The sequence below is a fragment of the Bubalus bubalis genome, chromosome 19 (genome assembly GCF_019923935.1).
Source record: "Bubalus bubalis isolate 160015118507 breed Murrah chromosome 19, NDDB_SH_1, whole genome shotgun sequence".
Lineage (NCBI taxonomy): Eukaryota > Metazoa > Chordata > Mammalia > Artiodactyla > Bovidae > Bubalus > Bubalus bubalis.
This window is the reverse complement of record NC_059175.1, coordinates 366,322-394,235: the sequence shown is the minus strand read 5'-3', so window position 1 is coordinate 394,235 and position 27,914 is coordinate 366,322. Positions and strand designations below refer to the sequence as shown.

The following is a 27,914-nucleotide window of genomic DNA, read 5'->3' as shown; positions in this document are numbered from 1 at the left end:
TGAAAAATGACAAATTCATTCACTGCCCCAACCTCTATCTCTTGCATGATTTAAGTGACTACTCTAATTTTTTGTGAAGTCCAGGTAATTTAGAACATGGCTATGTTTTACTGCCCTTTCTCCATCTGCTTAGAATTGCCACGATCTGTGCATTCAAAATTCATAAGACCTTCTCAGTTATGACCTGGGGAGTGAATTTCATTTTTGATCATTTTGATGCTATTGATATTTACTATGATGCTCTTTTTTTCCTTCCCAAGAGGATGGTGGTAGGAAAGAGAGAGCACTTAAAATTTTTTCTGACTAACGTCAGAAATCTAGACTGAAGTGCAAGGGCTTGGGAGATGTAGGGTCCCTGGTGAAAATAGATTTTAAAACACAAAGGGTGAATTCCTCCCAGGCGTATGTGACCAGTTTATCTCTACTATCTCACAGAAAGATGTTTTCCTTCAACAATGAATGAACCACATCCTCTTCTTATCTCCATTCCAATGACAAAAAAAAGTTTTCCTGATTGAATGTCTTTGTTCCTGAATAGAATGAATTTCAAGTGGTCAGCTTAGTGTAAAAAAAGTATTTCCAGGTAAAATCTAATATAAAGGTTGTGCTGTGGTTCACTCACTCAGTCGTGTCTGACTCTTTGTGACCCCACGGACTGCAGCATGCCAGGCTTCCCTATCCTTCACTATCTCCCAGAGTTTGCTCAAACTCACATCTGTTGAGTCAGTGATGTCATCAACCATCTCATCCTCTGTTGCCCCCTTCTCCTCCTGCCCTCGTCAGGAGAGGAAAAGACCCCAGCATCAGGGTTTTTTCCCAATGAGTTGGCTCTCGCCTCAGGTGGCCAAAGTATTGGAAGTTCAACTTCAGCATCAGTCCTTCCAGTGAATATTCAGGGTTGATTTCCTTTAGGATTGACTGGTTGAATCTCCTTGCTGTCCATGGGACTCTCAAGAGTCTGCTCCAGCACCACAGTTTGAAAGCATCAGTTCTCTGGTGCTCTGCCTTTTTTATGGTCCAACCCTCAATTCATACATGACTACTGGGAAAATCCATAGTTTTGACTATACAGACCTTTGTTGGCAAAATGATGTCTCTGTCTTTTAATATGCTGTCTGGGTTTGTCATAGCATTTCTTCCAAGGAGCAAGCATCTTTAACTTCATGGCTGTGCTCACCATCCACAGTGATTTTGGAGCCCAAGAAAATAAAGAGTAGGAGGGATTAGGGAGGATGCCAGTCTTACAGGGCTGGTTAAGCGGGAGCACTGACACTTGAAGGCCACACCTTCAAGATGTTGAGTTCTTTCCCTCCCATGCTCTTAGGCAGAGCAATATTCTACAAGTTCCACCAACTTCTAGTGTTTTAAGCTCATATTCCCCACTTGACCCTCATCAGCATTGGAAATTACCCTCTGTTCTGAACAGCTTGCAAAGGCCACTTCTTCTCCATCATCCAGGGGACTGGGGTAGGTTTGAGACTAACCATATTCTGAAATACTGATCTCAAGTACAACTCAGGGACCACCTGCCTTGGAATCACCTGGAGATTTGTTATGTATGCAGGTTTCTAACCCCAATTCCCCAGCTGGCCAAATCAGACTTTCTATGGGTGTGTTTAATTTTTTTTTTTTTAATCTTTTAGCCTCACTTCGTGGCATGTGGGATCTTAGTGCCCCAACCAGGGATCAAACCTGGGCTCCCTGCATTGGAAGCATGGAGTCTTAACCACTGAACCATCAGGGGAGCCCTTGTGGGTGCATTTTAATAAACTTCTAATGGGGTTTGAGAACCACTAGTCAAGGGTGACCCAGACACCAGGAATCAGCTCTGGGACCACCTGATGTGGACTGGGGTGGTCAGGCATGGAGATAGGTGGGCACTCAACCTTCCTAGGCTGCCTTCCTGTCCAGGGCCACCACCTTCTGCACCCAACTCGATGAAATAGAAAGGAGACTGGAGATGCCAGTTCTGTGCCCAAATTGCTGTGTCTGATCACTTGTCACTCCTGGTCCTTTACCCGCCATGGCTGCTTATTTCCTTCCTACAGAATTAAGAACCACCACAGTCAGTTCCCAGCTAAACTATCACTTCTCCAATGTCTGCGTGCATGCATGCCTGGGCACTCAGTCATGTCCGACTCTTTGCGACCCTACAGACTGTAGCCCACCAGGGTCCTCTGTCCATGGAATTTTCCAGGCAAGAATACTGGAATGAGTTGCCATGCCCTCCTCCAGGGAATCTTCTGACCCAGGAATCAAACCAAAATTGCTTGCATCTCCTGCATTAGCCAGCAAGTTCTTTACCAGCTGAGCCACTGTGGGGGCGGGGGGAGCAATCCCACGTCTACTCCCCAGCATCTTCAAATCATGAGACATCTCACCTTGTCCTTAGAGAAAAATGCTTCCAGAAGTTTAGCTGTGAACTTAAAACTAATTTGCACTGACAAGGCTAAAGAGGGCTTCTCCACTGGTCACAGAATTTTCTCTCACATGGTAAAGGGCTCAGGACCTTGAAGGGACATCCCACTAGGAATGTCACCAAAAAAAAAAAAAAAATCATCACCAAACAAAACAGGCTTTCTCACTGGAATGATCTAAATACAGACTATGCACTTGCCTGAAGTGCCTTACTAGGCAGCCACACTGAGGCCCAGCAAGATTAGGGTAATCTGGGGCATTTGCTTGTTAAGACCCTTATACAAAAAAAAAGAGCTCTGAAGAAAAGCCTGGTGTAAGCTGATGAGTTTGCGAGCACAATCTGTGGATTTGTTAGAGGCACTCTTGCCTGCTCAAGGGATAAGCCCACCAGCTGTGCCTAAGAAACGTTAACCTGAGAAGCAGCTTTCAACTCACAAGCCATGGAAACAGGGAGGGAAGGGAGCAGAGACCTAAGCACAAGTTGTCGGGCAGCCCTTCTGAAGGCTAGTTTCCCAAGTGGTGCTAGTGGTAAAGAACCCGCCTGCCAGTGCAGGAGACATAAGAGACAGGGGTTCAGTCCCTGGATCAGGAAAATCCCCTGGAGGAGGTAATAGGCAAACCGCTCCAGTATTCTTTGCCTGGAGAATCCTATGGACAGAGGAGCCTAGCAGGCTACAGTCCATAGGGTTGCAAAGAGTCAGACACAACTGAAGTGACGTAGCACACACATGCAGAAGGAGTAGAGAAACAGGCTCAAGGAATGCACTTAAGAGGCTAGGGGAGCCGGGCGTCTGACTTCAGCAGAAGCAGTTGCTTAGACATGCTTTCTTCTCAATATTCCCCTGTCTCCTCCTTGTTGACCCTCCAAGGTCCCCAACTTCCCCTCTTCTTCACAAAAGCAAAGACCCGTTGATTTATTTTGTTAAAGATGAGGCACCAGAGTTCATTGTAGCTGGAAATTGGAGCATCTCCACATCCAGGGACAGGAGCCCAGAGGCTGTCTCTGAGCTAATGACTCCTAAGAGACATCTCTGCACTCAGGGAAATGTCGTTAGTGAGAACTAGATGTGGGTGTTCAGAAGTCACTGGGGTGCTGCGGAGTGAGCAACCTCCCGATAGGGGAGATCCCAATGCCCCAAGGCTGGGTTAGCTGCCTTCTAACACACAGTATCCTTCTCACTCACATTGTTTCTGGTCTTCACCACCCTGGGCTTGCTTCCGTCCAAGGAGTATTGCCAGTGGCATTCACATGTCTCAAAGTCACCGTGAGGCTCTCATGATGTCCTTATACCACACGGCTGAAGATGCACTGAACCAGAGACTGCAGACACTGCTCAAAACCTCCATTCAGGTCAGGGAGAAGTCACTGGGGGAGGCAAAATGACTCAGGACTTTATGGGAGAAAAATAAGCATTTGCCAAGACATTACACAGGAAGGTGAGGCTCACAGGAACCCTGGGCTATGTTTGGGCGAAGCTGGCTTTTGCTTCCTTTATGCTATAATTACCTGGTTCTGCAACCTACGATAAGGCCCTCATCGAACTGGGTGCCATTTCCCACCTGCAGAGCGAAGGCTGCCATGTGCATGGCCGTATGTCAAAGTCAAGGTGCCACGAGTAAGTGTGCTTTGAAAGCCAAGAAGAGGGATACACATATGTAACGCATTTTATCATGAGGCATTTGAATTGAATGATCTTTAAGACCTGCTCTCGCACTATAAATAAATAAATTGATGAACTCATCCTCACCATTTTGCATACCTGCAATGCTTGGTCCACCCCTCAGATATGGCCATATCATACCTTTGAGCTGTGTTCTCAGACTTCCCTGTTAATTTTTCAGAGACATCAGCAAGAATCAGATCTCAGACATTGCTCCAGATGCCTTCCAGGGTCTGAAGTCGCTCACGTCACTGTAAGTGGGGAGCAGAGGCATGTGGGGTGGGAGTGGGAGAGGGATGCATTCATATTTTCCAGGCGGTGTTTATCAAGGTTTTTATGTTCCCTTACACACTTGTGGCAACCTGGTAAAAGAAACAAATATTTCTTCAGGGGAAATTGATCTTGGGGAATATTTCTACAACCCAAATGCATTATTTGTATTGATTAAGTGCCCACCAGCCTTCCCAGTTATTGGCTTCTAATTCGAATGCATCTTCTCCTCCAACCGCATTCCCCCACCTCGGCAGCACTGTCCGGGGAGATGGAGAGAGAGGATTGTAATGTATGATTAGTACCATGTGCCCGTGTTTTCCATGCATGTGGCCTTGTCTAGGGAGGATCTCATTTTCTTCCTCTGATTTTAAGGCTTTTTCTCCAAACCAATCTCATGGCTATTGTTCTGAGAAGGCATCAACCCCATCCTGTAAGCCTTCCTTTGATTTTGAAACCCGAAAGCAGGCTATTGGATGGAACCAAAGCTGTGCCTAGCAGGGGCTCAGAGACCCCCTGGGACAGGAAGGCATAGAGCTTTGTTCTGACCCTGCTGGTGACTTGCCCTGTGGCACAGGACCATCACGTGCATCTGGTGTGCATGTTCCCTCACAGGCAACATGGCACAGTGACACCTCTCCTGCCTGAAATGCGTTCATGACTGCAGTCCCGACAATCCCTGGCAGTACTTACTGAGCACTTACTGTGTACCTGGTACTCTTCTAGGAGGCTTGCAAACTTCATCCTCACAAGGACCTAAAATAGGAAACCTGTCCTCATCTGTCTTTAATGGTTCATCTAAAAACTGGGTCATCTAAACTCTATACAAACAGAGGCTTTTGTCTCTTTTGGTCCTGGCTGAACCTCTGGTACCTCAAATGGTACCTGCCATGTAGTGATTGTGCAAAAAAAAAAAGACATGTTGAATAAACAAATGTAACTTTGGATATCCAGAGTCCACAGTAACAAGTGAGAAAGGCAGGATTTAGACCCAAGCAGTCTGTCTCCAGAACCATGCTCTTGATCCCCATCTACACTGCATCCTGAGATAACGTGAAAAGTACAAGATACAGCTAAGGTGTCATCAGTTGATATTTGTATTATTTGGTGACCTGCCCTACCTGGCAAGGAAAAGGATGCTCAGAGGCGAGCTGTCCGTGCTTTGTCTCTCTGTGCAACCTATTTGTTTAATTGATGAGTGGGCAGGTAACAAGATACACATTTTCCCCCACCTGGCCCTATCCTGCTGGGAAGGGGCTGGAGACAGGGAGGTCTCTTGATTCAGCTGTTGCCTGCTGCTGGCGGAGTAAATTAGTTTCATTTATCAGGTAGAACATCTGGTTGGGATATCAAAGACAGGATTGTGCGTAAGATTAGTGTCTGCTTATTGTGCTGAAGATCACAGAGGAGGAGGGAGAGTGGCTGTCTGCCACCAGGATCCTCTCCCTGCCCCCGCCCTCCTGTCCCCTTCTGCTTTCCCTTTGCCGGGGTCTGGGAGCCTGCTGAGGTCCGTGAGACACTTCCTGTCTTACAGGAAAAGAAATTCACAATCTGGTTGCCAAATGGGAAACTGGCATGCCACTAGCCAGTTCTGAACTCCATCAGGGCATTGTTTAAATGAAGTGCTCTCATCCCCAGTACACGTATCATCCATTCAACAGATGCTTACCACGTGCTGAGCAGCCTCACAGGCTCTGAGAAAGTGGCCGTGACTGGACAGGCAAGTCTTGGCCTCAAGGGGCTTCGAACCACAACACCCCCTGCCCAGAGTGAGGAGCGGCCAAAGCAAAGGGCAAGAAGGGCTTACCCCATACCTGTGCACCGTTCTCTCAAACAGGCGTTCACCGTGTTAGATCCTGCTCAGTTTTCAGCTCTAGGGAGCCAGCCGTGAACAGTCCACATGATGTCATCACACACACGGGGTCTATTCATCTATTAAAGGGGGCTGTAGAGGAGACACAGAAAATCTTTAAAATGAATAAATGTGTAATAATATAACATGACATAATGAAAAGGGGTGAGGTAATAAAAAAATAGGTGATAGAAAGTGACTAATGTATGTAAACTGTTACTTAATTTAAAAAAAATCAAATGCAGAAAGACAGAAAATGTTGACTGAGATATTCAAGAGAACCTTCCAAGGACGAGGTGTTTAAGGCCAGATCCGAAAGGTGGGAAGGGAAGTCCAGGAAAGAGCTGAGGATACAGGCAGACAGGTCTATGCCCAGAAGCCCCCATCAGCCTCCAGAGAGTGGCTTCGACCCACTGAGGCTTAGGCACACCCCACGAGGACCTGTGATTCAAGGACCCCCTTCCCCACCCTGCCCGTCACCCACCAGCCCCTGCTGCACTGGAGGGCCTGCCATCTGCCGCCGAGCAGACAGTGATGGTACTGCATTTGCCACAGTGAGCAGGGAGACAGTCATATGAGTTACAAATGGGAGCCTGAGCCAGCATGCTGACTTTTATTTAGTCATTAATTTGTTGAAACATTAATGAAACACACCCGCAGGCTGAGCGGGACACTTATTCTCTCCTGGTGGTGTCTGGAAAATGGGGGGTGGGTTTATCACTCCCATTTACCATTTCCTCATCCAAATATTTTGCCTCCTCAAAGACACGTCACAGCCTGGATTTGCAATCGGAGCGGGAATCAAATCTTGAGTTAATTCAGTGTGCTCCAGGCCTCAAGAGGGAAACATTTTTTTAAAAGATCTTTCTTAGCTAAGTTCCCTCCATCTCAGAGGAGGCTGGACTCAAGAGATCATCAAAGTCTGTGCCACGGATGAGAGAAGAGAAGCCAGCAGTGTCTACGGAAGAGCCAGACTCAGGAGACTTCTTCCCCACACTTCTGGTGCGTCAGAAGTCACCAGAGACCAGCCCTTGAATAGGAGACCCGGTGTGAGGGACTCCGTAGGCTGGAAGACAGAAGGGTAAAAAGAATTCCTTGGTTCCTGGAGCTCAGAGAAGGGAAAAAGAGGCTGGAATATAGAAGCTGCTATTACTGCAATAACAGTTCCTTGCTCCCTAGTTTTTCCAAAGAGCCGGTTCTTGACTCCAGTCCTTGAGCCATCTGGGTAGGACCCCAGATATCCAAAGCCCAGTCTAGATGGATGATTAAAGGACTCAGTTCAGGAATTCCTTAGGATGGAACAGGATATTAAAAGGAAACATTCTGTAGGCTGGGCTCAGCCTGATCAATACCCATTGAAGACAAGAAAACACAGGGCTGGCTGGCTTCCCACACGTCTTATTTATTGCCAGGGTGTGAGTCATATTAGCAGCTCCGGGAGACACCACAAAGGGACTGTGTCTTGCTATTGTGGATTACTTATTGAGTGGGGCTGCCCAGAAGGAGATGAGGATGGAGTCCTTTCCTCCTCGCCTCTCGGGTGGCCTGCCCCTCCAGCCTCAGAGGCGCGAGCTCGCTGTCTCACTGGTGAGGAGGAGGGAAGAGGCGGGCTGGGGAAGGCGATGCTGAGATCCCACCGGAATGGGCCGAGGTGGTGACCTCCTGCGTGAAGGGGTGACAGTGGCCTCTCATCCACAGTGACCACTGTCCCCTCTGCTCTTTTCCAGGGTGCTCTACGGAAACAAGATCACGGAGATTCCCAAGGGACTATTTGATGGGCTGGTGTCCCTGCAGCTGCTGTGAGTAGGAACTTTGTCACTAATATTGTCTCTAGAACGGTTAACAGGCTCTTTTTTGCAAACTTTGAGCCATGCTCTGTAGAGTTCTTCTTTTGACTTTGTGCTCATTAAAAGGAAAAAAGAAATTGTTTTGAGCTGTCCAGCCCTCACCTCCACCGCCTCATGTTGGTGGAAAGAGAGCCGGGGAGTTGGCAGAGGAAGGCTAAAGTCAGTGTGAACAAGCTAGGTGATGCAGCTTGGGAGCCTGACCCGAGCAAGAATCACCACCCTCAGGCTTGGGGGGCTAGAAATTAAGCCAGAGTCGAATCCCACGATAATCCTCAGTATTTAGGGAACTAAAACATTCATACACTGTATTCCAATACTAAAGCTGAAACAGAGCTGACGGTAGACATGTGACCTTGAAGGAGGTAGGGGTGGGGCAGTGAAATAATTAGGAGCATAATCAGTCACTGTTGTGACTCTATCTGGGAAAGATATGGCTGAGGTGTTTATTTAATTTAAAGGAGGATTTCTTGCCTCAAATTTTAAGCTCTGGGATTATTTATTTGCATTTATTTCATTCTGGTCATTTGAGCTTAAATGTTTGAAGAAAGGAAGTGAACTCTGATGTGGAGAGACAAGGAAAGGAATTTAGCTCATCTTGTATTTTAAGATTTTATGATCAGGCTAGAATTATCCCTGGTTTGTGATCAGGTAGCCGTAGCATCTACACGCATGTACTGTGGGTGTGGGAAGTGTGTGTGTGTGTACACGTGTGTGTATACACGTACACATCCATGTCTGCACATCATAATTCCTATTGGTATTAGGAAATGATCTTGAGTATCCTGTTAGCAATGGACAGTACCAAGTTTCAGAGAGATAAATGACTTGCCCTCAATCATACAGAAAATGGGTGTGGAAGCTGGAGAAGAGCTTACATGGTCCTGTGGCTCAGAAGGCCCCCACACCTCTGAATACCACAAGAAGCATGCATCTGAGTACAGATGAGTGTGTGTGTGTGTGTGTGTGTGTGTTTGTATGTGTGTGTGTGTGTGTGTGCACGCACACACGCACTCATACATGCTCCCTTGTAAAATCACCTCCAAGTCGCAGGCCCCTTACAGAAGGGGCCTGGGCCCTTCCTGCCTCCCGTGTGCAGTTAAGTGAAGCTCCATCACAAGCTTGCTGACAATGTAGTCAAGTTTTATCTCCAGATGGGTGGGCAGTCAGGAGCAAGGGTGGATAGAAGAAGGTTCACAGTGCGTCTCACACAGGGACGCCCAAGACTCTTCAAGAAAAAGGAAGTGAGGCTTTTCCTTTAGCCTTTTCTTCCCACATCTCTGCTCTCTACCCTTTCTGTGCCCTGTAAGACTCAGCCCTGGACAGAGTCTCCTCACACAGTATCAGCACATGAATCACGCCTGGATGAGGTGGCCAGCTAGTTTTCAGACAGGGCATCCATCACAGCACTGGGCAGGCTTGTTTCAGTGAAGAGGAAAGGCAGAGAAAGAAAATTCAGTGTCTTTTTCTCTGCTTCCTCTTTGTCCAGCCCTGCACACCTCTGTCTCCGTGTCTGTCTCTCTGTGTGTGGCTCTGTGTACCTATCAGTGCTCAAGGGTCGCAGCCCTTGTTGGGCCTTTGTGGCTATTTGTTAGAATGACATGTCAGGGCTCTGCAGTGAGCTGGGGGGGTTCACAGATGGTATTCTTTGCTTGGAGCAAAGAACATGTAAGGTATAACTGCCACCAGAAGGCCAGTTGACTGTACCTATTAATCCCCTGCCAGAAGATAACAATAGGATGGCCTAGAGGGAGATTCGGAGGTGTCGTGTTTCACTGGGCTGGGGTAGATATCCTGTTACAGTCGTGTTTTGATTGTTGAAAGCTATATGCCCTTGTAGGCATTAGGGAGAAACATAGAACGCATCAAAGTGCCCAGCAGGGTGCAGGGCATACAGCAACAGTGTCACGAACGCACGCTCGGGGGCTGTTTCTTGCCGTTCGCTCTGTTTATGTATCTGCTGTTTTATCTGGCTGTGTCAGCACTCAGGTGCAGCACTAAGGAGTTTCGTTGCGGTGTTTAGGCTTCTCTCTGGTCGTGGTGCCTGAGCTTGGTTGCCCCACAGCATGTGGGGTCTTAGTTCCCTGATCACGGATCAAACCCCCGTCCCCTGCACTGGAAAGCAGATTCTTAAACATTGGACCATCAAGGAAGTCCTGAATGCATGTTTTTTAAAAAGGAAATAGATTCCAGCTCCCAGCTGACAGCAGTCATAAGATGACTAGAGCTTTGCATAGGCCAGGAAAAAACTCTGGTTGCGTCTCGTTACTTTGAGCTGATGGAGCTGAATATCTGGGAGTGAAGACAAAGCTTTTCTCTTCCCTTGAGACCAAGAGTTGACACAACTCAAGTTCCTCACTTTCCAGAAAGAACCAGCAACAGTAGCCGTCATTGGGCTCTGACCTGGTGTTGAGCAAATTAGAAAACAGATTCTGATTGGATTCTCCTTGTTAGACTGGAGACATTCTGATAAGAAGGCTCTGATTAGAATACCCTGCTAGTCTGGGAAATTTCCTTTCCTTTGACTTGAAAGCTTTCTGCAAGGGTTTTGTGTTTTTTCTTCTCTCTCCGTCTCTCAAACTATGGTCGCATCACAAAGCAACTATATTCGTTGGAAGAACTGATGCTGAAGCTGAAGCTCCATTACTTTGGCCATCTGATGTGAAGAGCCAACTCATTGGAACAGACCCTGATGCTGGGAAAGGTTGAGCGCAGGAGGAGAAAGGGGCGACAGAGGATGAGATGATTGGATAGCATCATCGACTCAGTGGACATGAGTTTGAGCAAACTCCAGGAGATAATGAAAGACAGGGAAGCCTGGCAGTACCAGTCCAGAGATCACAGGGATCACAAAGAGTCAAACACAACTTAGTGACTGAAAAACAACAGCAAAAAGCCAAGCTGTCTCTGTCACCCAAAATGATCTTGGATGTTTCCTTTCTGGAACTTAAAAAAAAACCTTTTTGTTTTATATTGGGGTCTAGCTGATTAACAATGTTGTGATAGCTTCAGGTGGACAACAAAGGGACTCAGCCATACAAATAGATGTATCCGTTCTCCCCCAAACTCCCTTTCAAACCAGGCTGCCACATAACAATGAGCAGAGTTCTCTTATATAGTATGACCTTGTTGGTTAGCCATTTTAAATATAGCTGGCACTTCTTTATAAATTCCCATGTGCCCGTACTTTTCATGTTATACACATTAAATTAGAGTAAAAAGATGACTGTAAACAAGAGACAGCCGCTCTAGTTCCATGACCAGCCCACTGTAGTACAATAAGCAGCGTTCATACTCAGCCCATAATAAAGCAGGTGTGTTGAAGCTAGTTGTCCTGCCTGCCCATCCCCTCTTTCCCCGTGTCCCCAAACTTTTCAGCTACCCTACTACACTAGGCCAGCCTGTTAGGTACCCATCCCTCCCGGGTCATCTTCATGCCCTGTTGCTTCAGGCAGATGGCCAACACTAACGGGAAACTCAGTCTTCAGGGCTTCTCAGAGGCTGCAGCCAATAGGTCTCCATGAACAAGCTTCAGCAGCCCTGGGAAGGGACTGCAAGTCCAGTACCCTGTCTTCTGGGTGTCAGCCTCGCAAGAGTCACCTCCTTTAGCTGGAGTTCCAAAATCTTCAGCGCTTCCCGGACAGCTTCTGTCCCAGCTGGTGTAGAATCATGTCCCGCACACGCTGGCACAAACCCTGCTGCTCTTGTGCAGATGGTTTCCGTGGTGAATTCTCTCGGCGTACTGAAAAGGTCAGGAAGTGCTTTCTCTTTTTTTAACTTTGCGTTTTATATTGGAGTATAATTGATTACAATGTTGTGATAGTTTCAGGTGGACAGCAAAGGGGCTCCAGCTATTTCTTATACTAACCTTCAGTCATGGCTTCTGCAAAACTCAGAAAAGGCTATTCTCATATTCTTCACGTGTTTGAAAATAGTATGTCTCCCCGTAATTAATCCTAAAAGGTTCAGTTGCTGCAGACTTCCATCTGCATAAATACTGACTACAGACTTAAAAGTACAGACTTACATCTGTATAAACACACATTTGTTGTTTAGTTCGAACAACCCTTATGATCTTTGAGGGTATGAACGAATCTGCCAGCTTTCTTCCTTGAGACAGGCTGCTAGGATGCAAGTCAGGGGCCCAGTTGGGCAAGAAGTGTGTCGAGACATTCCATTGTAAGCTGCGGGGAACTGAAACTTCCCACATGGAGACATCTCAGAATCACGGTTAGGACGGGACATGCCACTGGACGTGTACTCCCAACTCTGATCACCTGAGAAGTGACCTGTCCTCTTCTCCCAGGCTCCATCTACCCTCTTTATCACTGGAAACTTTAGTGTGAAAGCTTAGATCTTACCATTCCCCTGCCCACCGTGGTTCCTGGGCTCCTGGAGATTGTGATCCTGAGTGTGTGTCCAGCCAAAATGCCCCCAGATTTGTGAGTTTGCAGCTCAGGAATTGGCCCTCTCTAATGCAGGGAAGCAAGCAGCGAGAATGTCTCCAGAGCCATCACTTCTTCCTTGGATGGGCGGTATCAGGCTGCAATGTTACAGCTCCCCAGGGGTCAGTGCATTCAGTTAGTGCTCACTGATTGCACAGCACACATGGGAGAGACACTCAGGTGGGGTGGGCAGTCATTTGAGGTGGAAGCTTTCACATAAATCCTGGCTCCAGTAGATGTTAAACCTGCTCCAGGAGGTCTTAACCCTAGCCACACTGTCTTGGGGCTGGGAGAAGTTAAGGCAACCCAGGCACCTGTTGTTTGATTTTCTTGGAAGGCAGACAAGACCATTGAAGGGTCTTGGAGTTTTCCAAGCAACCTGCCAATTACAGGGCAGTGAGCAAAACTTAATTCCCTATAGCTCACTTTCCCTCACCAGCTATTTCACTAGTACAGCTACTGCTGCTAATAACATTTATTGAAGACTTAATATGCTCCAGAACCTGTGCTAAGCAATTTCATGTACATCTCCTCATCTAACCTTTACAACCATGCCAAGAGGAAGGTATTGATGAGAGGCTCATTTTACAGATGTAGAAACTCAGCAACTGATGATGTAGGTAGCTTGGCCATTGTCTCTCAGTGTGTAAGTGATGGAGCACTGGAACCCGAGCACTCTGAACGTGGAGTCCCTGCCAGACATCTGCGTCTGACCCAGTCGTGGGTCAATCTGCAGAGCTAGTTTGGTGATACATGAAACAAGAATTCCTCACTCTCTCAAGCCAAGGAGGAAGTACCATGGAACTGTTACTCAGCTCCTCTTGTTAGCCTCAGTCTAAAGCATGGGCTCACTGTCTCCTGTGGCACATCCTCGAGTTCACTGTCCTCATCCCCACTAGAGTTTGCCCTGAACTCAGTGAGAGGGCGGTCAAGAAGCTGCTTGTTTTAAAAGACTGGGCTAAGGTGAGATGATGAGAATTCTCTCCAGAAGTAGAAGCAGACTTACTTTGTAATGCATTCCTTCTATTATTATTTTTTTTTTTAATTTACTTGTCTGCACCAGGTCTTCGTTGCAGCGAGATCTTTGTTGCCGAGTGCAGAACCTCACTGAGGCACGTGGGATCTTTAGTTGTGGCATTCGAACTCTTAGTAGCCTAGTTCCCTGTTATTGTTGATCAGCTGTTAAGCTGTGTCCCACTCTTTGTGACCCCATGGGCTGCAGCACGCCAGGCTTTCCTGTCCTTCACTATCTCCCAGAGTTTGCTCAAACTCATGTCCATTGAGTCAGTGATGCCATCAACCACCTTGTCCTCTGTCGCCCCCTTCTCCTCCTGCCTTCAATCTGCCAGCATCAGGGTCTTTTCCAATGAGTTAACTCTTCGCATCAGGTGGCCAAAGTATTGGAGCTTCAGCTTCAGCTTCAGCATCAGTCCTTCCAGTGAATATTCAGGACTGATTTCCTTTAGGAATGACTTGTTTGATCTCCTTGCTGTCCAAAGGACTCTTAGGAGTCTTCTCTAGCATGACCAGGGATCAAACCCAGGCCTCCTTCACTGGGATTGTGGAGTCTTAGCCAGGAAAGTCCCTGTCATGCATTGTTTTTGGCTGCTCCGGGTCTTCCTTACTGCACGCAGGCTTTCTCTAGTTGTGGCGAGCAGGAACTACCTTCTAGTTCTGGTGCACAGGCTTCTGTCTGCGGTGGCTTCTCTCGTTGCAGAGCACAGGCTCTAGGGCACACAGCTTCAGTAGTTGTGCCACATGGGTTTAGTAGTTGTGTCCCACGGACTTGGTTGCTGCGAAGCATGTGGAATCTTCCTGGATCAGGGATTGAACCCGTGACTTCTGCATTGGCAGGTGGATTCTTTACCACTGAGTCATCAAGGAAGCCTTGTCATGCATTCTTGAGGGAGGAATTCTTCCCTCTCTTGTGTATCTGGAGCTCCCTAAGGGAAGCTGAGTCTCTTAGGGAGAGTTAAATTCTGGAATCATTCCATGCTTTGGTCATTGAGTGGATGGTTTATCCTTGTTAAAGGGTTTATCCCTCTTAAAGGACTGATTCAGAACCAGGTAGTAATCAGATAGGCAAGTGTGACCCTAGTAGCTGTTGGGGAAGAAAGGAGCAAGCCAGCTCACACAAGCCCTCCATCTCCTGAGAGCAGGTGCTGGCTCCCTTGTCTGATTTGTCAGTATCTCAGCTTCCCTCTGGTTGCCTTGCATGCATGCTCAGTCGTGTGACTCTTTGGGACCCCATGGACTGTAATCCGCCAGGCTTCTTTGTCCATGGGATTTCCCAGGAAAGAATCCTAGAGTGGGTTGCCATTTCCTCCTCCAGAGGATCTTCCCAACCTAGGGATTGAACCCGCATCTCCAGTGTCTCTTGCATTGCAGGCAGGTTCTTTACCCACTGAGCCACCTGGGAAGCCTCAGGAGGTTACCAAAGGTCAAAATAAATCCCTCATATTTCATATGGGAGGGATGAGAGCATGTTTATTCTAAGACAAGAGAGTGGCCCTTGTTACACTTAGTAGATAAAGAGTTTCAGGATGGCAGAGGGTTAATTCTAAAGGAAAAATTTTAAAAGAGAAGATACAAAGGGGTCAACTCTAAATACTGCAGGGGTCAACTCTAAATACTGCAGCTTAATCAGGGGTCCAGAATGGCTCCCCTAATTGGCATCCTCACTAATAGTTTATGCCAGTGCTTAATAGTGGGAAATACTCACAGGGACACACAGTGAATTTCTGTTTTCATAACAGAGCCTTTGCAACCCATTCCTTTTTTTATTGGAATAAAATAGCTTTACAATGTTGTGTTAGTTTCTTCTGTGCAACGAAGTGAATCAGCTGTATGTGTACACATGTCCCCTCCCTTTTGAACCTCACTCCCACCCACCCCATCACACCCCTCCAGGTTATCCCATCACACAGGGGCTGAGCTCTCTGTGCTTTTTAGCAGCGTTGCACTAGCTGTCTGTTGCGGTCATGCAGTGTATACATGTCCGGGGCTACCCAGGCGGCTCAGCGGTTAAGAATCCACCTGCCAATGCAGGAGACGCGGGTTTGATCCCTGAGTTGCGAAGATCCCCTGGAGGAGGGTATGACAACCCACTCCAGGATTCACGCCTGGAGAATCCTATGGACAGAGAAGCCTGGCGGGCTGCAGTTCATAAGGTCGCAGAGTCGGACGCGACTAAAGCTCGGACGTGACTAAAGTGACCTAGCATGCGTACACATAGACACGTCAATTCTAATCTCCCAATTCTTCCCACCCTCTTTTACCCCCACTGTGTCCACATATCTATCCTCTATATCTGCATCTCTTTTCCTGCCCTGGAAATAGGTTCATCTGTACCATTTTTTCTAGATTCCATTTATATGCATTAAGATGCAGTATTTGTTTTTCTCTTTCTGACTTACTTCATTCTGTATGACACACTCTAGGTCCATCCACATCTCTGTATGACCCAGCAATCCCACCACTAGGCATGTTCCCCGTAACCTATTCTTGAAGAATGATTCCCCTACTGGAGGAGGCAGAGAAAGGGTTATCCCCTGAGGTCGTCGGTACCACCTTTCCCCTCCATAGCATGATAAACATCTGAGTGTTTATGAAACAGAAGCTGACCACGCGACCCCCCCTCAGCCTCACTTAAGAAAAGGAGGTTCCATGAAGCACCCAGGTTCCTGGCAGGAAGCTGGGCTCATCCTCCTGTCCCGTGGTCTTTCCCAGGAGGGCTTCACTTACTCTCCAGGACGTGGCCGCTACCCTCTTTCTTGACAGCAGTTTCCTAAGAACACCTTGTGCATCGGGGTTTGCATTATGCTTTTGGCATTTGCAGACAAACACAGTATAAGTAGGAGGAATAGCCTTAAACTGCTGTCTTCCGCAGACCTGTGGGCAGATGTGGAGAATATAAATATCATTCAAATGAGAGCTCAGGCCACTGAATCAATGTGTGAACCACTGGCGTTGCCAAGGTGATTTTGATGCAATTTATCATTAAACCTGACTCCAGAAGTTGGTGTTTTCTCAACCTCGTGGCTAAGGCTGTAAGCTCAGGGGAATCTTAACGGAGGAGGGGATGTGGGCAAGGGCAGAGCTAGAAAGGCGGCCTCAGTGGTCTGCTGTCCCATTACTGCTCCTGTAGCCAGAGACGGGAGCAGAGCCAGTCATGAGAAAGAATAGCTGCTGCCAAGTGAACCCCGAACTTGTGGCCTCTTTAGGGTTAGGGTTAGGGTGAACCTCTCTTCCCTTCTGTGGCCCATCTCCTCCTGTTACCTGGACCCTGAGTGGAGGAGGCTACAAGCTGCTGTGAGTGATGGAAGCCCCTGGGATTCTTGCGGTCAAGCCAGGCCTGATCACGCAGCAGGCCTGGAGGCAGGGGCCCTTCCTCAGCCCAGACCCAGGACTCTGGATATTTTATTCCACCTCTCTCCACCCCACGCTCCAGCTCTGACACTCTCCATGGATTCTGTTGCCCACTTTGCTTTTTCTGAAGGCAACAACTTCTGGAAAGGATAATCTCTCAGCAGCATTGTTAGGTTGGTTAGTCAATGGGCTGAGTGCTAATACCTCTTGACATGGAACATATGTGGAAGCTGAAAATGCTCGGTGAAGAGGCGGGTAGCAGAGTGCCTCACAGAGCTAGCGGTTAGACATAAATTTAGAAGGGGATGTGCGCGTGCTCCACTCTCCTTGATCTCCTCTGAGGGGAGCATGGCTCTGTGCTTTCATTTCATTGTAGAATCATCACTAAGTCAATGGGAGTGGCTACAAAAAACCAACTTCCACCTCCTCCCAGAAGCTGCAGGCACTTCCCACAGTCGGAATAGGAGCAAAGTCTTTGAACTAAAATAGCATGAATCCAGATCTCGACCTACCACTTACTAGTTGTGCCACTTCAGGCAAAGGTACTTACGCTTTGCGTGTGCCAGAGGTATCATCTGTTGGACGGAGGGGCACTTACCTCTTGAGGCTGTCGGGAGATTCAGCAAGTTATTATTTGTAAAGGGCTGGGAGAGCGCCTGGCCACACGCAGTGTTTATTACCTGTTAGGTCATGTGGCCCCAGGTTCACCTGACAGGATCCTCTCGAACCCTCATCCCCACCAACCTCCATCTCTTTTCTGTTTATATGGCCTCTGAGTTTCCTTTGGGAGGTGGGTCTGGGAGCAGATGGCCCCGATAGATGGTTGGATCTGCTTCCGGGGAAATATTTATGAACAGAATATACCTCCAAGCCCTTCCCCCTCACTGGATCCACCAGGCCGTCAAGCTGAGACCTAGTTGGGGATCAAAGTTTGGACCCTGAGTACCAGGCTGTCTCTTGTGCGAGGTGGACTGGAGCGTCCCGTCTTGCATAAGGGAAGCTGTTGTCTCTGCTTCCTCGCTCTCCCCTGGTCTGCCTCGTGTGAGAATCCAGGTTGAGGGGAGTACAGGGCTGAGTGTACCAGCTCCGCAGTCAGCATTTAGTCAGTGGGCTCTGGAGGTTGAGACCCTGCTTTGCACAGGTGCAGGCCACTCAGGGAAGAGCCTGCCATCGTGCCCATGGAAGTTTAGTGAGCATTTCAGAGGGCATCCCATCCCACCCACCTGGTGCCGGGCACTCGCTAAGAGCCAGCGGGACTCCTGATGCCTCTTCACAGCCAAGAGGCAAGCAGTCTTCCAGACCCAGCCAGACCTCCATCAACCTGAAGTGTGCCCAGGTGCGTTCCCAAGCTAGCAAAAATAGCTCCCCAGGGACAGGGAATACCTTCCACCAAGTACAGGGGCAGAATACGGATTTTTCTCTCCATATGGTGGGTGAGAGATGAACTTTGCACTCAGGTAGACTGGAGCTTCACTATCACCTTGGTTAAATCCACCACCGTTCTGACCCTCAATTTCTTCATCCCCCAAAATGAGGACGATCGCAGTGCTACTGTGAGGGTGAAAGGAGACACTACGTGAAAAGCGCTTTGGAAAACCTTTCACACAGGGCTGCTCACAAAGCTGCAGTCTCTCGAGACAATGCTACATTATTATTAATTCGCACAGCCGTTATACCACTGCTCCTCAAAGGGGGATGAATGGCGACAGAATCAATCCCTCCATTGAAAGAGGGAGAAGGCTTGTGTTCCGAACTTCTTACAGAATTGCTGAACCCTATTTCAAATAGTTAGTTACTGTCTCTTTGCTCCATCATAGGGTAGGGTTTTTTAATTTAGTGTTTTTAGGGTGTTTGTTGTTTTTTTTTTAATTCCCCTGCAGCTCTTGTCCTCTTGTACCAGATAGCTGAGAGATCCTTTTATGGAAGCCAGACTGAGCTGAGTAGCTGCCAACCTTCCTCCCAGAGGAGATGGGACAGAAGGACAGGCTGTTGGATGCTGCCGGTGCTGGGGATCAGTGAGGCGGTCCTGGGCATCTAAATCTGGATAAGCAGCTTAGCTTTATCTCTCCCTGCACCTACGTGTCTTGCCTTAGGGAGCCAAGCATTCCTGGGGAGAATAAGTGACCCCGAGGCGCTGCCCTTTTGTGTTTCTTTCTGCTCCTGCTGCTCGCGCTATCTTTGCCTCATAATCGTGCCAGCCTGGGTTGTTTTGATGCCTTCCATCTTTGCGATAGCATCCCATGCTGAGAGGTCTAGGAGCAATGGGGAACAAGAAAGCATCTGGATCAAAACAAGAAGCCTCGATAGTCCTGATGGGTGAGGAGCATTGCCAGAGTGGCCTGCGATCTGGATGCCCTTTCAAGGCGGATCGGAGCGCCATTCCACTCTCCCCGTGGCCACCCTCCTTATCTGGTGTCTAGCATTCCCCAGAACCCAGTTCTGCAGTTTGTCTTTGTGAATCTGCCCTCAGGTCTCAAATTTCAGTTCCTACTCAGACAAGGTCGGAGAAGGCAATGGCACCCCACTCCAGTACTCCTGCCTGGAAAATCCCATGGATGGAAGAGCCTGGTAGGCTGCAATCCATGGGGTCACTAAGGGTCGGAGACGACTGAGCAACTTCACTTTCACTCTTCACTTCCATGCATTGGAGAAGAAAATGGCAACCCACTCCAGTGTTCTTGCCTGGAGAATCCCAGGGACAGGGGAGCCTGGTGGGCTGCCATCTATGGGGTCACACAGAGTCGGACCCGACTGAAGTGACTTAGCAGCAGCAGCAGTCAGACAAGGTAGGGAGAATAAGCTTGAGTTGTTGCTGCTGTTGTTGTTCAGCTGCTAAGTCATGTCCAGCTCTTTGAGACCCCATGGACTGCAGCACGCCCGACTCCTCTGTCCTCCACTATCTCCCAGAGTTGGCTCAAATTCATGTCCATTGAGTCCATGATGCTATGTAACCGTCTCATCCTCTGCCTGCCTCTTTTTCTGCCTTCAGTCTTTCCCAGCATGAGGGTCTTTTCCAATGAGTCAGCTCCTCACATCACGTGGCCAGAGTCTCAGAGCTTCAGCTTCGGCATCAGTCCCCTTGAGAGGGGCAGGCACTAGGGAACGATGAGGACGGTGGCCCACGGGGCGCACGTCTTATCTAAAGAGGGCAGCTGCTCCGTGACCGCCCCCAGGAGACCCAGTGTGACTAGGACAGCTGGTTTGTTTTTTTTTCCAGGAGAAAATAAAAATCTTTTATGGTCTGTGTGTGTATGTGTGACAGAGAGAGACAGACAGAAATATCCAGATTTTTTAAATTAAAGTATAGTTAGTTTACAGTGTTGTATTGGTTTCTGTTGTCCAGCAGAGCGATTCAGTCACACATGTATGTGCATATGTATGTGTGTATGTGCATAAGGTCTTTTTCATATTCTTTTCCATTATAAGTTGTTACAAGATATTGAATATAGTTCCCTGTGCTATGTGGTAGGACCTTGCTGTTTATCTGTTTTATATGCAGTAGTTGGTATCTGCTAATCCCAAACTCTTAATTTATCAGTCCACACCCCGCTTTCTCTTTTTATAACCATGAGTTTGCTCTCTCTGTCTGTGGGTCTGTTTCTGTCTTGTAAATAAGTTCATTTGTATATATTTTAGATTCCACATATAAGTAATATCATGTTTTTAATCTTTCTCTGTCCGACTAATGTCACTTAGTATGATCATCGTTAGGTCCATCCATGTTGCTACAAATGGCATTATTTCATTCTTTTTATGACTGAGTAATATTTCACTGTGTACATATATGTATACTCCACATCTTCTTTATCCATTCATCTGCTGATGCACATTTAGGTTGCTTCCATGTGTTGGCTGATGTAAAGAACGCCTCATGAACATTAAGGGGCATGCATCTTTTCAAGTTTTGTCTGGATATATGTCCAGGAGTGGGATTGCTGGATCATATGGTAGTTCTATTTTTAGATTTTTGAGGACCCTACCTGCTGTTCCCCATAGTTGCTGCACCAATTTACGTTCCCACCAACAGTGTAGGAAGGTGCCCTCTTCTCCACACTCTCTCCAGCATTTGCTGTTCATAGACTTTTTAATGATGGCCATTCTGACTGGTGTGAGGTGACACCTCAGGGTAGCTTTGTCCCCACCTTCAGCACACTGGGAGGGCTGGATGAAAAGAGTTGCATGTGGCATGTTGCAGGATGCTGCAGAGAGGGTCTGTCCTTAGGTCATGAGATAGCACCTCAGACCTGGTCTCTTTACCTCATTCAGTTTTTCCCTCAAAAGGCCCTGAACATCAAGCTTGGAACAAATCATTTACCACTTACTTTATTTTTCTTTTTAACAAGAAAACCAAAAAATAGTTGTGTGAAGCATCTATTCCTGACTCATAGGGGTTTAGCCCTATTGGACTCTTTCTCTTTTCTCCCCGTTTCTGTGTTCCATAGCATCTTCCTTGGAATGCTCCTCACCCCGACAAATGGAGTGACTTTGAGTAAAATTTAATATACAAAGCATAGGATATTCTTGGGGGGAAATTGCTGCAAAGGGATAGACATATGGGCAGGGTAGATGAAGCACTCATAAAGAAGAAGGAAATCCTCCAGAGACTTCAGTTACCATAACTGCTTCCAGCATACTCCTTGGAAATGCATGACGTTGTACAACTCCCCTCTCTTTCCCCCAACTCTCAGCCTCAGTTTCCTCGCCTTTAACATGTGAGGCTGGCTCTGCCCCTCTGCCCAGGTGACTGTGAGAATGACGGGATGTCAGGAAAGCACGTTGGAAAACGTGAAAAGTCTTCTAGTAACGTGAGCTTTTTGTTCCACCGCGAGGCAGGAGGCCACCTGTGTGAACCCTTGGGACCCCTGCCCATCATTAGCCAGATTAAACAGGCAGCGCTTCCTCTTGTCACCAGCGCGGCCGCCTGCCTCGCACAGGATGCTCAGGGGCCCCTGTGAGGACGGAGCTGCAGCCATGGAGAGGTGGCATGGATGGCTGAGCTCCCATGGCAGTCCCTCCATTACCAGTTCCAGTCTTGTGGACCTTGGCACCAGGAACTCTAGAGGCAAGCCAGCCATGATGTATCTCTCGGGTCCTTCCCCGGGAGGGAAGCTCTGAGCCAGTGTTAAAAAGAGAAAATTTTACAATTCAAGATTTTTGCTGGTTAGTTTAGTAGCCCCTCACTTTCATTCAAGAGCAAGTGAGAAATAGAAATAGTTTCACATGAGTTTGAAGGGCACAGCTCATCGGTCTAGGATCATAAAGGGTTTTTAGGACCCAAAGTGCTTGCCTTGGCAGCCACATCCTGGAAACACTCCTGTAACCCTCCTTCACTCTTGCTGGGCCAGCCTTTCACCAGAAAGCTTTCTTTTACAGCTTTGTTTTTGGTGGGGGCAGGGTTCTGAAGAATTAAAGCCACAGCCCTCGTGGATAGGAAGGCTGACCCTGGGGGATGGGTGTCACCTTAGATGAGTGTGATCCCCTGGACTCAGAGCTGGAGCCAGGTGTATTTCTTAATAAACGCTTGGGCTAAGTACTAGGAATAAAGGCAAGAATAAAATATATATCATTTGTGTACTGTCTTGAGTAGGAGGCAAATATCTTCTGATCACAAGTTGAGAGAAGGGCTATGAGGGGAGTAAACGGGGGTTATGACGGGCAATCGTGGGGCTGCACTGGAAATGAGGTGGTCAGGGTAGGCCTGTCTGAGGGGGTGGCATCTGAGCTGAGATACAGAGGAGGAGAAGGAGTCTCCAGATGAAAGGGGTACAGAGTATGTTCAGAAGGCCTGGACCAAAGCTCGTGGCATATTTGCACAATCACGAGGGCTCCTTCCGTGTTTGTGTGTGAGAGACTGAGACTGCATGTGTGTGTGCACTCATGCCTTCCCGTGGCTGAATTTTTTCTGGGAGAATGACCTACGGCTTTCAGCAGGTTCCCAATGGGATCAGTGATCCAGAAGAATTCTGAGGAATTTTCTGAATCAAAATTACCTCTTAGTCAGCTACAGCTTCCAAGCAATTGTGCCAAAGATTTCTTTCTTTCTTTCTTTCTTTTGAGACCTGGAGGCTCTGCCTTCTACAGTAGAAAGTGGAACACGCAGGGTGCGATTTCCAGTCTTCCTCCAAGGGCGTGGGTGCAGGGGAAGGCTCAAGGGGCTGGTGTGCCACACGGCATCTGTGCTGCGCGGCTGCCAGTGCCCGGGTGTGGTAGGAGATTGCGCGGCCAGAGGCCCGCAGGTCCCCTCTTTCTCTGGTGGGGGGGCCTGGCCGTCAGGAGGGTGCTGGGAGGCCGGCAGCCCTGCCCCTGCTCTGCAGGCCTCACTGGGATGAGGCAGTCAGCGGCCTCTCTTCTGTCTGCAGCCTCCTCAATGCCAACAAGATCAACTGCCTGCGGGTGAACACGTTCCAGGATCTGCAGAGCCTCAGCCTGCTCTCCCTGTACGACAACAAGCTACAGACCATCAGCAAGGGGCTCTTTGCCCCTCTGCAGGCCATCCAGACACTGTGAGTATGTCAGGAGTGCCAGCACAGGCCACCGCCGGCGGTCCCAGAGAGCACTCACAACCCAGGCAGAGCGGGCACGTCCCAGAGGAGCCCCGGAGCCTGCAGCCCGAGCAGAGCACCAGTCACAGCGCTAGCGGGCCTGTCCTGAGCACTCATGCCATGCTCACTGCTCCACGGGATGGTTTCCCTGTATCCAAACCACTAAGCCTCACAGCAACCCTAGGAGGTAGGTGCTACTATGATGCCCCATTTTTGGTAGGAAACCAAGGCACAGAGAGGTGAGGCAACTTATTCAAGGTTGCACAGCTACTAAGCAGCAGGATTTGAATCCAGCCCAAGTGGCTGGTTCACCTGCTGTCTTAACCACTCTGGGTGCTGTATTCTCTCTGAGCAGGCTCCGTCTCTGCTGAAAACTCATTCCTGCCCGCTAATACCTGTCCCTCTCCACACCACAAAGCCAAGTCTCTGGGACAGGCACCTTGTACCAGAATGCAGGGGTATTTCACCTCCCTCTTTTGAGAGGAGTTCCTCACTTCCAAGCATGGCATACGTGCGTGCTAGGTTGCTTTAGTCATGTCTGACTGTTTGCGACCCTATGGACCACAGCCCACCAGACTCCTCCACCCACGGAATTCTCCAGGCAAGCATATCAGATGTTCATAAACAGTTCCATTAGACAGATGACACCTGAGGACAGATCTCAGCCTGTGTTTCTGATGGCTCCCCCCCTCAGCTTAGACCCTCGCCCCAGCGCCAGGCCTGACCGCGATCCTGGGGGTTTCTGGAGGCCTTTTGAGTCATCTAGCGCTCACTGCCCGTGGAGCCAGAGACAGGAGCCACAGAGAGTAAGGACAGCTGCCGCACACTGAAGCCCGACCGTGTGCTGAGCACCGCGCGGCGCTGTGGGGGGTTTTCTGAGTGAGCCCACGGGGCTGACGCCCCCGTGATGCTGAGGATAATAAAAGCAAAACTTGCTACTGTAAATGGAACAGCCGCCCTGTGCCCGATGCCACACCAGCTGCTTTATGCACCGGGTGTTCCTGAGCTTGGAAAACAAAATTCAGCCTGCTCTCCGCATAAACCCTAAGCCCGCAGCTTACTCTGCCCGTCAGCAGTGTCATGGGTGAGGTTCGAGACCTGGGTCCTGCCCCAGGTGGGGAGGGTTTGGAAGGCTGATGCCCCAGACTGGGTGCCAGCTGCACCTTGACTGGCTTTTGCCAACAGCAGGCCTCAGGCCCCCATCCAGGTCTTGTCTGGAGGTCTTGTCTTAGCAGCCCCGGCACCCACCGAGGCCTCCTGGGGCACTGAGGGTGGGAGCCTGGAGCTGTACTGTCAGCGCCCGTGCCAGGGGGGCGGTGGCGGAACAGAGCCCCGAGGGCCCCCCTAATGAACTCCCATCCCTCTCGCAGCCACTTGGCCCAAAACCCGTTCGTGTGCGACTGCCACTTGAGGTGGCTGGCTGACTACCTGCAGGACAACCCCATTGAGACCAGCGGGGCCCGCTGCAGCAGCCCACGCCGGCTGGCCAACAAGCGCATCAGCCAGATCAAGAGCAAGAAGTTCCGCTGCTCAGGTAATCAGGTTACGGGGCTGGGCCCCACCTTCCGACTCAGTACAGCAGCCCCGGAGAGGCCGATAATCCAATCTGGAGGACATCGCATGCTGTAATGGCTCCTGGGGAGCATCTCTGCAAATTAAATTGGGGAAATTCAGTTAGCCCTGCAGAAAACCAATTAGCTTATGGATTTAAAATAAAACACACACACACAATACAAGCACTGGGGGGAGGAGGGGCACAGTTTTGGAGATACAGAACCCAGGCAGCCACAGATCTCCAGAGCCAGGTGGAAGCGAGGCCATGAGGCAGCATGGACACATGTGCTCTTAGAGGATATGATTGATTTCCTTGGCTTTTAGTTTCCTAACCATGCTCCCCAAGTGGCAGATAGAGAAATTAAATCTACCCCAGGCCAGGCTGCGGGAAACATGCAGTCCTGGGGGCTTCCTCTTGCCCTCGAAAGCCACCTTCGGAACAGCCCTTAACCCAGAGTGTAGGTTTCACAGACATGTCTGCTCTCCCCTCCAAACTAGACGGGTGCTTACTGATCCCAGAGAGAACCACAGAGAGTGTTGCTCAGGAAGAAAGCACAGCCTTGCTCTCTAGTTTTCAAGCTCTCTCTAGAAACCTTCCTCCCTGCTGTACCCGGAAATGAAGCAGGGGGTGAGTGGCAGGCGAATTCTCAGCTCATCTTGGAGACAGAACTTGTTCTCCTTGACCCACGAGCTGAATGAACAGGCTGTTAGAAATGGCTGTCATTTGTCCTGTTTGCTACTGCAGAAAAAAAAATCGCCAAGCTGCTCTGTGCTCCCAGTGGTGAGATGTCGATAGTATGACGTGGTGAGGAGGGGTGAAGCCAAGCCTGGCCACCTGTGTGTCATCAGGAACGGGTCTTCTTCCCCTGCCTAAGCGCCGTGTGTAGGTGGGTTTTCCTGGGGAGAAAGCCGCATGGATCCTAGTCGCCAGGAGGAGAGCAGCAGGCCAGCCTCCGCCTCTTCTTGTTGTTCTTATCCTCTAAGTCAGATTCTTCAGTCTGTGTCTCCAGAATGATAAACTTGGGCTGTCTTATTTTTTTCAGCAGAAGCCAATACCTCGAGAGGGCTTGGAGGGACCCCAAGGACTCTGTGGCAGTCTGAGACACTGATCTCAGTTTGTCTTCCCCAGAATAAGTGTTGATTACAGAGCAGTCTCTCACCCCTGAGGAGCACTGTGCTCAGGGCTCCTTGTTGGGCTTGCTTCTTCCAGGAGTCACGTGAGATTGTTCTAGGAGGGACAGGGGTCTTGAAGCAGGATTTTATTTCCCTGTCCAGGGATTGAACCTACCTGCCAGTCCACCAGGGGCTAGAGTCCAGAAGCCAAGTTCCCTGATTCTTACCCCAGTTTGAAAGCAAAACTGTTTCAAGGAGGTAAAAACTGCAAAACAGGTACAAAGTTTATTATTAGAGACAGCACAACATATGGGAGAACACACAGAGAAACAGTTTATTTATTTAAGTTGGAAGCAAGACAGAAATACATACCCGGAAAGGAGTGCAGGTGTCCTGAGTGAGGAGCTAAGTAAAGAAAGGATTTAAATCACTTACATCAGACAGTCTTTCCAGGTCTTTGTTTACCTTTGGCTCATTATCTTGTTTCTTTCTCCACACCGAACTCGTTCTTGGACCAAGATGTGTGTGCAAATTTTTGCCTAGATGGATCCCTCCACAGAGGTCTATGGATGGGTATCCACACTAATTATGGGGTGGTGACCCCTCCATTTTTGACCCCAAAGGAACCTTCCTGTGCATGTGCAGACAGGGGAGTCCTCCTTGACCTCAGGACTGGGCACTTTATCTCTTTTCTTTAGCAGAGCTCAGCTTCTGCCACTAGCTTTGTCCTTGGTGTGTCTAGGTGAGAATAAAGCTTCGATTTTACTCTGCTAGACAAACATCAGGTGTCCAGCCCAGGGGCCCATCCGTCTCCTCCCTCAAAAGCAGCAAGAGCGGTCCCCTTGCTGCAGCAGCAGGAGCTGAGTGCTCAGAGGTGAAGGGGCAGGCTGTGGTCTCAGCAAGCAAACAGTAGGGGCAGGCTCGAACCCAGGGCTGGCTCGCCCCGCCACACCGTGGAGCACATGGCAGGGCAGGGCCTTTGGGAAGGAGGCCCCACTGCTGCGGTGACTACCTCCCCCAGCCTGTGGCCCCAGCCCCAGGCCCTGAACTCCTTCCTTAGGTCCCTCCTTGGGGCCCACAGCGAGTCGGGGGGAGTGTGCTCTCTGTCTCTGCGCCCTGAGGCACAGCCATCTTTTCCCCAGGCCCCTTCCTCATGACTTACGCCCCTCATCCCTCCCACCCACTCTGTTCCTACCCATGTCTGGCCAGGGCTGAGCTAATTAGCTCTGACAAGCAGTTGTGCCCAAGAAGAGAGGTGATAAGATGCCAAGGAGGCAGGGTGCGGTCTACCCACCCCAATCCCTCAGTCTCACGGGGGTCCGGTCCTGATTTCAACATCCTGATTGACGCCAAGACCCTGGGGCATAGAGCAGGGTGGAACCAGCCCAGGGGTCAGCCATTGGCTCAGAATGACTGTAGGCTGGGACTGGGGATGAGGTACAGACAGAACTAATTAGGAGAAAGAGGAATCAGCCGGCAGACCTAGAAACAGTAGAGCTTAGTTCTAACTCGAGCTCTGCCACCAGCTACCTGCGTTCACACTGGACACAGGGATCCCCAACTTCCAGGTCGCAGACCTGTACTTCCTATCAGACCAGCAGCGGCATGAGATTAGAAATAAAGTGCACAATACATGTGATGCCCTTGAATCATCCTGGAATCATCCACCCTGTCCCAGTCAGTGGGAAAACTGTCTTCCACGAAACCAGTCCCTGGTGCCAAAAAGGTTGGGGACCGCTGTGAGGAACGCTGTCTTCTTTTCCTATGTGGGGTAGGAATGATCTGGAATTTTAAAAAGGAACAATTAGGGAAGGCTTCTCTGGTGGCTCAGGGGTAAGAATCTACCT

General features: G+C 49.1%; 1 protein-coding gene across 2 annotated transcripts in view; it reads left to right on the top strand.

Moving 5' to 3' along the window:
* The window catches only part of SLIT3 (slit guidance ligand 3), a 729,759-nt gene that overhangs the window by 590,611 nt on the left and 111,234 nt on the right, over positions 1-27,914 (top strand). For both annotated transcript variants that reach the window (XM_044932473.2, XM_044932474.2), the window contains exons 11-14: positions 4,261-4,332; positions 7,929-8,000; positions 23,218-23,361; positions 24,771-24,934. In XM_044932473.2, the coding sequence (XP_044788408.2) occupies positions 4,261-4,332; positions 7,929-8,000; positions 23,218-23,361; positions 24,771-24,934 (452 nt within the window). The remainder of the gene's footprint in view (positions 1-4,260; positions 4,333-7,928; positions 8,001-23,217; positions 23,362-24,770; positions 24,935-27,914) is intronic.